Genomic DNA, 10,000 nt, shown 5'->3' on the forward strand with positions numbered 1-10,000 from the left:
CACACACACACACACTGGATGAATCACTCTGCTGTTTTACGGTTCACATCGCAAATAATGTGGAAGATGCAATAAATCACGAGAAGGTTTCAAACGCTGGTGTTAATCAATTCTATTGAATCACCCTCTTCTCATTCCTATTGTTTCAGCCACAAAAACGCAAGGCAAGTCTATGCCTCTGGAGAGCCCTAAATAAATCCATCTGAGAAACACGTCTTGTCGCAACAATTTCCCTTTTTCATTCTTCATTGCCCCCCTCCCAGACTCAGTGCTGTGTATCTTTCTGCCCCAGAGGAATATAGAGGAAGATAATACTATCATATCTTTATTTCACTGTCTCACTTGTTGGGCATTCCAGAGGATGGAGGGAGAGGAAAGAGGTGGGAGAGAGGGAGGAGAGAGAGAGAGGAAGGAGAGAGGGGGAGAGAGGGGGGAGAGAGAGGAGATAAGGGTGACATTGTCAACTGCAGCCCATTCAACCACCTCTATATACCTGGACAGAGTGCTGTTGGCAGAATATTCATCACATAGTATAGCAGATCACTGAGGCATGCGGCGACAGGAAGTCAGTCCTTCACTTCCCCTCATCATTCACAATCATTCAGGATCACCCGCTGTACTTTGTTTTAACAATGCACTTTGTTTATTCACAGATAAACAATTGACAACTGGTTGCTTTTATTGGCCAAATATTGAAGTTAAAATGGCCAATGTGTCATAAATGTAGCTATTAATCCAGCTGGTTCTGATTTCAGTTAAGTAATCCTTTAATAAACCAAGATACAAAATAGATAAAAGGATAGAAGCCATGTTGAGGTTAACATTGTGATTTTGTGTGTGTGTGTTTGAGTGTGTGTGATTGTGTGAGTGTGTGAGTGTGTGTGAGTGTGTGAGTGTGTGTGAGTGTGTGCTGACTTACACTCGTTTTCAAACAGGTGGAATTGCATGCCCAGGAGGCCCATGGCTTTACAGAAGGTGTACGCCGCAGAACTCTTCTTCTTCGGACACAGCTTCAGAATCTGAAACAACCAAACCCACACAAATACTTTATGAGCGGTTTAGCTATGTACGTCAATATACTTAACAGGTAAGTGACTCAAAAAAACATACCAAAGATCAACAAAAAAAACAAATCAAATCCATTTTAATATGCAGTTAACTTCAAATTATTTAAAATTGTGTAGGAGAGCCACAATAAGAGATAAGTGCTACGTAGAAAATGAGGATAAGATCGGCCTTCAATCCCTCTCCAGTAGCGTGGGCGTGATGAAGGAACAGCCCAAAGTAGTCGGATAAGGAGTGCCAAGCGAACCTAAACCGGAGAAAACGTCTGCACGCCCAAGGAGACGCCGACTCTGAGTTTCATTGCACCGTTAAAAAACACTGTAACCATTACTGCAGCTCTCCATTCAAAGGGAAATAGATTGTCTCTGTGAAATATCCACTTTTAGGGGTCCAATGAAAGATAACGCCCTTTCTTTCAGATGGTCTCCTCTCCTGATTTGATGTATCCGGGGAAAAAATAAAAGAAATGGTGGAACGTTTCTCTTCACTTTGCTTTCAGTCAGTGGAATAAGAACCTGATTGCCATTAGAAAGCAGTCACACTTTGAAGGGATGGAAAATCTTTTAAAGGTCCCATGGCATGCTATTTTATGGATGCTTTAATATAGGTGTTAGTGGGCCCCTAATACAGTACTTGAAGACGTTCAAGAAATTCAGCCTTGGTGCAGAGTTACAGCCACTACGAGCCAGTCCCACAATGAGCTCTCCACAAACGTGTTGTTTTTAGAGGCGGGTCAAAGTGGAGGGTGGGGGTGTGGCCCTGAGCAGCTTGCGGCCATAGTACCATGCGCTAGTGTTTACAGTGTAACACTGAACACTCCGGGTGCTCCGGTGGGAGTCCTGGAGCTCTATATCTAAATAATATCATATTATATTTAGATATCTATATAATATAATATATATTATCATGGTCAAAAGCTGTTTGCGCGTTACAGTGTGTGTATTCACACACACACATGTGGCGCTCGCACGGTCCTAGCTCATTGTCTCATTGGTGGGCCAAATTCTCTGGACGGGAAAAGCAGAGAAAGGGGAGGTAACTTGGCCCCAAATCCGCACGTTTGAGCGTTCATTTTTTCAGATACCTACTGCTCGTTTTACACCTAACACAATTTTGAGCTACTGGGGGACCATAGGCAGGCTAGGGGAACTCATATTAATGTTAGAAAACCTCATGAAGTGAAAATTTCATTTAAGATGATGAATTGGACGTTCACTTTCGTAGATGATGGGAATAAGTTATTGGTTCAGTTCAGTTCAATTTCAGTTTATTGTCCCCTAAGGGAAACTTGTCTTGCAGCCAGGTAACATACAGGTACAGTAGCACAACAGATAAACACACATACACACAAATAAATAACACCAACTACTATAAGTAAAAAACACTGTTACACTACTACTCATCTAGCGAATTGTGCAAATTTAGCAACTGTATTGCACTTGGAATAAAAGAGCTCCTTGTCCTGTTGAGCCTAAAACCAGGGACTCTAAATCTTCGGCCAGATGGAAGGACCTTGAATAAACAGTGAAGGGGATGGTTTACACAGTCTAATATACCATTTGCCTTCCGCATGAATTCCGCATGGTGATGTGACCGAAAGTAAAACAGATCAGTTCTTTCAATTGTTGACTTTCAGCGCATACTAAATGTGTTTGTTTGAATGTCATTCAATCCCTGCTCTCAAAACTGGATCATTATGCCCGGGACTGTTTTTATTTGATCTGAGAAGCGGCAGGAGATTCCAGAGTTTTATACAAAAGAAACTTGAGATGAGAAGAAAAGGGGATCCTATAGAAATGGTGCATTGCAGCTGTCACTAGCAAACACGCATCACCTGCAACTGGTGCCACGCAGAGACCAGGAATCAAGGCTTAGGTTCACACTGGAAACTAATTATACTACTAAGAAGCCATTTTCACTTAGAAGTGTGGTTTCTTCCTAGAAGACATTTATTTTCCACATTGTTCCTGTCGTTCAACCCCACCTCGGTAGGTTAACCCGATGACCGCAGTCTACCTGTAGGCATCTTTGATGACCTACCTGTAGGCATCCTAACCTCTACCTGCTCCTTAATGACATGTATCAGCATGATATTCACAGTAAATACTGTGAATGAAATGAAAGCATCACCTACAATAATAACTGTTTCAAAATAACAATCATGAGAAATTATTGCTTCATTTATGAGGAGGGTCTTACTGGGCGACCAAGAATCTCCAGAAGGGGTGGGTCGCTCCAGGAAAAGGTTGATTCTATGTATTATATAATTATGTTCCCTGCTCACCACGATGAGGTCGTTGAAGAGGAACACCTCCCTCTGGTGGGCCGCCTGCTTCTGGGCCTTGCCCACGTCCGTCACCTCGAACAGCCGGCTGCAGCACACCAGCCTTCTGTGGGGCACCGACAGCACCTGTAAAGAACAAACAAACGCTTTAACCACACAACACATAACAACGAGACAATACGATGCGTCAGGAGTCAAGGGGGGTGTGCGTCTGGGCTCAGAGATTTCAGGAGGAGGTCGAACCACTCTGAGATCCTCCTCCCAGGAGCACCAACAGAGGGGAGGTAAAGCTGAGCTGTGCTTTCTGGTGTTTGTAAAAGAGCCTTTAAAGTTTTTGTGCCGAGTCAGTAAGAGCGTTCTGCTGATTAGAAAACGGGCCGCAGAGATGATAGGAGACAATCCTCACATCAATGAAACCGATCTCCAATACGGAGAGAGTCAGTCGTACACCACGCATTGATTGGTCTGCGGCAGGATTGAAGAGAAGAGATGGATCTGTGGCGCACCGCAAGCTATGATCAAATCCCGATGTGGCACGGGCCATTCAGCACGGGGTTATAGCTCAGCACAAACCAATGAGGGGCACTGAACCCCTTTATTATCGCTTATCCAATAATAACGAGGTTCAATATGATAATGTTAATATTATTATGTTTCCAAAACAAGTTGGGTAATACTCGCAGGTAATTTTGTGACAAACAATCGTGCTGTGCCCCCCCCCACCCCCCCCCCACCCACCCCAAAGACCCCCCGCACCCCAGAGACCCCCCAGGGGGAACACGAGGAATTAAAGCTGGGTTTACATGAGACTAATGTGCTTCCTCTCCCGGTGGGGGGCAGGCTGGCTCATCATCGACGAGAGAGAGAGAGCAGAGAGAGAGAGAGAGAGAGAGAGAGAGAGAGAGAGAGAGAGAGAGAGAGAGAGAGAGAGAGAGAGAGAGATGAGAGAGCGAGAGAGAGAGAGAGAGAGAGAGAGAGAGAGAGAGAGAGAGAGAGGGAGAGGGAGAGGGAGAGAGAGAGGAGAAGAGGGTTCACACGGTACTGAATCAGGGAGGGGGTGACAGATAAAAAACCGCTCTCAGCCCAAACAAAGGCTGTCTCCTGATCCCTACTAAGTTCAGTCAATTATATTATTATTGGAGATCTCCGCCTGTACTCCACCTCCCCCTGTCCCCCAGGCTGGGGGCCCAACACGCGGGGCCGCAGGTTTGATTCAGAGCGGTGGCCCAACATGCTGCGTGTCATTCCCTGTCGCCCCCGTTCTGTCCATCAAGGAACAGGAAGCCCATAAACATCGATATGAAAAGAATTCCTCCCATGTATTTATAACGAGCGAATGAAATCCGAGCTTGAGCCCGTCAAGGCCCATGCTCTGTTATAATATGACTGGACGTTCTGTTGCTAGGCTACCAGACGCCTCACCAGGAAGCACGCCCCTCTCCCCCCCCCATCGACCTATAAACAGATTAGACCTCAGCGATTATTCCCGTTTTGAGGGGAGAGAGATTATAATCACATCCTCACTCTCTTGTCTCACCCGTATCTCTCTCTCTCTCTCTCTCTCTCTCTCTCTCTCTCTCTCTCTCTCCGTGTCGTCTCCCTCTCCCGCCTGTTACCGTGGGAAACCAATTCCATGGTGAACGGACGCCGTGAGCTTCACTCCATGAACAGTCTCATACACACTCAGCGCCCCCGTCCTCCCTCCCTCCCTCCCTCCCTCTCCCCTCCCTCCCTCCCCCCTCGCTTTCATTCATGTGTGTGAACTAGATATGGTTCCCACATGCACACGCATATACACGGCGCACGCACTGTATCTCTCTCTCTCTCCCTCCTGCACGCACGAGAGAGAGAGAGCGGAGAACAGAGAGCAGGCTGACGAGGCTGAGGAGGAGGATCAGGTCCTGAAGTCGGACGTCAGCGGTTGACGTCATGAACAGACACAACACATCAAGGGACGACTGACTCTCCTCCGCATCCATCAACGGCCGGCCGACGCCCGCCAACAGGAGACGCTGCGGCATCAGTAGAGCACCAGCCCCGGACGGCTGCACTGCTCTGAACCGCTCGCTGCATCGGAGGATGTTTAACAAACACGGCTTAAGGCAAACATGCGTCAAAACCGTCTCACCGCTTATGGGATTCACTGAAGTATCAACCGTGTACAGTGTACTCTCTCACAGACACACACACACACACCCAGGCGCATACACACACACACACACACACACGCACGCACACGCACACACACAGACATACACACACACACACACACACAGACACACACACACGGCGACAGTCCAAACATTTCTAAACTCAGCAGGAGGAATGGAGGCGCGGTGGTTAACGACGTATCGAACCCGGGTAATGACCTGGGCTAATGGCGTCGTGGCCGCTAACGAGACGCCTGATGGATAACGAACGCTCTCTGCTGACGCTGCGCTGCCCACGGCACCGGGGGGGGGGGGTGGGGCAACGCCGCCTTGTTAATGAGTGAGTGAGCGTTCCCCGGGGCGTCGCCGTGGATCCAGCGGCGGCGTTCCTCTGTGCGTCGGAGCGTGGGCTGGGAGGGTGGATTTCGTTTTACCGACGCGTGTGTTGCTGATGATGCGGTTGTCGAAAAAAGCGCGGCGAACCTGAAGGCCTGGCGTTCACGTGACTGTGAGGCGGTCAAAGGAAAGGCGCTGCTGCGCACGCTAACTGTGTGTTCACACCGCACTTCGCCCCGCGACACGTTTCAATGCAAAGTGAACGTAGAGACGCGAATCGGGCAAATTTTTTTGTCACCGAAACGCGCGACAAGATTTGATTGACGGCGCGACATTTTTCCAGGTGAACGCGCTCGCCGATTTTGTCGCTGCGAATGAGCGACAGCTTTCGCAGAAGTTGAAATATTTCAACTTCTTCGCGGCATTCGCGTTGAAACAGCCAATCAGCGTTCACTCCCTGTGGGTAACGTGGGTGAAGTAACGTAAAACAGCCAATCAGCGTTCACTCCCTGGGTGACGTCACGTAACAGCCAATCAGTTCACTCCCTGGGTGAAGTAACGTAAAACAGCCAATCACCGTTCAACCGTTCAGTGAACCGCAGCTTGGAGGAGAAAGTGATTGTTGCTGTTTGCGACTCCCGGAGCTCTATATCTATATATAACATATAAATATCTATATCATATAATATATACAATATATATAATATCACGGCACAAAGCGGTGTGCGCCTCGGATTATATTATTAACCCATAAACGACGGGCATTCCGACGTCTCTCCCTCTTCCACAACAGGTAGACACACATCTCGGCCATGGTTGATGAGAGACTGAATTGGCATGAAGGACCGTAGGCGGGAGAAAAAAATATATATATTGCCCCGCGAATGCACACAAAAATGCACAGCGACAGATTATGATTTGTCGCGCGGCAACATTCGCCTGTTTGCGCGAACAGGCGAAATGGGGCGAAGTGCGGTGTGAACACACAGTAAGAACAAACAACACGCCACGAGGGCGCCGCCTCGTAGACGCAGGACCACAGCTCTCCCGCCCTCTGAACCGCGTCTCACTCCTGATGCTGTTCCTACGCCGGCCATCTGGAGCCGCCTGCAGCCCAACATGAACCAGTTCACTGATCACTGCGCTCAACTGCTGAACTGGACTGTTTGTGTTTTGCGGTGTGCGTTCTACTGTTTGTGTTCTGCGGTGTGCGTTCTACTGTTTGTGTTTTGCGGTTTGCGTTCTACTGTTTGTGTTTTGCGGTGTGCGTTCTACTGTTTGTGTTCTGCGGTTTGCGTTCTACTGTTTGTGTTCTGCGGTGTGCGTTCTACTGTTTGTGTTCTGCGGTGTGCGTTCTACTGTTTGTGTTTTGCGGTGTGCGTTCTACTGTTTGTGTTCTGCGGTGTGCGTTCTACTGTTTGTGTTCTGCGGTGTGCGTTCTACTGTTTGTGAGAGGAGGGACACGCTTCAGAGGAGCGTGTCCCTCCTGAGGACACGACTCTTTCCAGGGCGGCTTCTGAGCGACCGTAGTGCTTACATATTTGAAAGACATGAGTGTGTGTGTGTGGTTTTGTGTATTTTATGTCTGTGTATGTGCTAGTGTGTATATGCGTGCCCTATATGCGTCCATGGGTGTGTGTGCGTGTGCGTGTGTGCATGCGTGCGTGCGTGCGTGTGTGTGTGTGTGCCTCACCGTCTTCATTCCCACGATGCTCTGCTCCACCTTGGAGACGTAGGTCACATGGTCCTCGTTGGAGCGCAGCTCCCGTAGCTGGATGCGCTCGTAGATCCCCACCACCGTGTCCCGCGGGATGTCGGCGCCGTCGTCCACCCCTACAGCGACACGCCCGTTAGAGCCCACACACCGTGTGTGTGTGTGAGTGTGAGTGTGTGAGTGTGAGTGTGTGTGTGTGTGTGTGTGTGTGTGTGTCTTCACCCTATGGGGCCCTGATGCAAAGTTATTGTTTGCAGGTGCAGATCAAACACACACACACACACACACACACACACACACACACACACACACACACACACACACACACGATACATACATACAGTGTGCACATGCAGGGAGGTACACACGCACACACATAAACACATCGTACACACGTACAAGCACAAACGCACTCACAGACACACACATACACGCACAGATAAATATTCATATCCTCACTCTGCCAAATTCATATTTCATTGTGTCAAAACAATGTCCGCTCTCTCTCTCTCTCTCTCTCTCTTTCTCTCCCTCTCTCTCTCTTTATCTCTGACTCACTCCACCTCCCCTCTCTCTGCTCACTCGCCCCACTCCAGGCAAACAGGAACAAAAGGAGGAAGGGGACTGTGAGGGCGGTTAATTGGGCGAGTGAAAAGGTTAAGAGTGTGGAAGGCCCTGAAAGAAGGTCGGGCGAGGGGGTGGGGGGGCGTGTGGCCTTTCAGCACCACGGGGGTCCGCCTGTCATTCAGATGCTGCCCCCGGAGGTGCACCTTGCCCCCCATCGTATCCGCACACACACTGCTGCCCCCCGCGTGGGGGCTTCTAGGAGCCAGGGGGTGAAACCTGGAGCCTGCAAGCCAGGAGCCCCCCCCCCGTTACCACAGAGGCAGTCCAGTGGGGCACAATCAGGACCGGAGGGTGAGGGGGGAGAGAGAGAGAGAGAGAGAGAGAGAGAGAGAGAGAGAGAGAGAGAGAGAGAGAGAGAGAGACAGAGAGAGAAAAGAGTAGAGGAATGGGATGACAAGGAGATGTGTTTTTTAGATCTCTATTAAAATGTGTTTTTTAATAGACTGGCTTTTTAATAGATCATTGGTTTTCTATGTTTTGTTTTGTTGTTATTCTGGTATTATTTGCATTTTTGTGATCTGTATTCTGTATTTAGAAGCATCTGTTTTTCATTCACTGCACCATATCAATCTGGTTTTAATATGCAATGTGCAATGTGTTTCTCTCTCGCTCTCCCTCCCTCCTCTATCGCCCTCTAGCAGCCGGCCAGGCAGCTGCCCAGCGCCCAGCGGCCCCAGGCCTGTCCAGAGAGGCTGATCCCACCTGGCGGTCTGCAGCCTGGAGGTTCTGGATCAAGTGGCCGACTCAACGGGGATTCTTTCTTTAGCGTCTCTCCCTTCCTGCCTCCTTCCTCTCTCCCTCCCTCCAGCCCCCTTCGTTGCCCTCCCTTTCTCCCTTGGTTACCTTTCCTTCCTATATGATTTGGACTTACTTCCCTCCCTCCCATTGTTTCTTTCTTCCTTTCTCTTTCTTTCTTTCTTTCTTTCTTTCTTTCTTCCTCTCTTTCTTTCTTTCTTTCTTCCTCTCCTTCCTTGAGCTTCCATTTGAATCCTTTGATGTTTCTCAAGCCCTTCCGTCTGTGGTTGCCGTGGCACCACGATTCACCTCAGTTCCAGTGAGCGTGAGTATGACAACATGCAGTGACGATAGAGAGAGAGAGAGAGAGAGAGAGAGAGAGAGAGAGAGAGAGAGAGATGGATAATCCGCTCAATGAACAACGGCCACAAGAGGACGAATAAGTGGACGGAGCAGAAAGCAGCGGGTGACTAATGCTCTAAAAATACAGACTGTGGGACCGACGATAACGGGCCGAATATGGCGCCGTTTAGCAGCCTCAATTGATTTCTTTACTACATTGTTGAAATATTAAGGAGCTGTCAGAACAAATCCATTGACACGGTTGGCTGGCGGTCACGTGACTGCGCGCGGCCAACCGGAAAAACAGACGGGGTGTTGTTAGGTGTGTTGTGTACGCACACACACGGAGCCGGAGGCGGGGAGAGGCACTGCAGTGATGCTTTTAATTAACTGGAGGAGGTCGGCTGAATAGAGATTAACACGCACTCTCACCTGGGAGGAGGTAGGACAAGACAACAGTCTGTGTGTCGCTATGCCCAGTGACTGAGAGGTGGGCCGCGGATAAGGAGTGTCCTCTGCTCTGGGCGTCCCACACACTCACCCCGCAGGTTGCGTATGAAGTCCTCCAGCATCATCTTGCGGTCGGGCTTGATGTTAGGGCTGTACATGTCCGTGTTCAGGAGGATGATGGCGAAGGCCAGGATGAAGATGGTGTCCGGGTTGTGGAACTGCTGCACCACATCCGGGTTACACATGCAGTAGCGCTGGCTGAGAGAGAGAGAGAGAGAGAGAGAGAGAGAGAGAGAG

At 49.2% G+C, this 10,000-nt stretch overlaps 1 protein-coding gene across 1 annotated transcript in view; it reads right to left on the bottom strand.

The window, feature by feature from the left end:
* Positions 1-10,000, bottom strand: part of iqsec3a (IQ motif and Sec7 domain ArfGEF 3a) — a gene marked incomplete at both ends in the record, with an annotated part of 85,894 nt that overhangs the window by 9,326 nt on the left and 66,568 nt on the right. The window contains 4 exons of the mRNA XM_084483300.1: positions 920-1,019; positions 3,350-3,475; positions 7,529-7,668; positions 9,795-9,961. Coding sequence (XP_084339426.1) covers positions 920-1,019; positions 3,350-3,475; positions 7,529-7,668; positions 9,795-9,961 — 533 coding nt within the window. The remainder of the gene's footprint in view (positions 1-919; positions 1,020-3,349; positions 3,476-7,528; positions 7,669-9,794; positions 9,962-10,000) is intronic.

Source organism: Micromesistius poutassou (genome assembly GCF_964030765.1).
Source record: "Micromesistius poutassou genome assembly, chromosome: 18".
NCBI classification, from domain to species: Eukaryota; Metazoa; Chordata; class Actinopteri; order Gadiformes; family Gadidae; genus Micromesistius; species Micromesistius poutassou.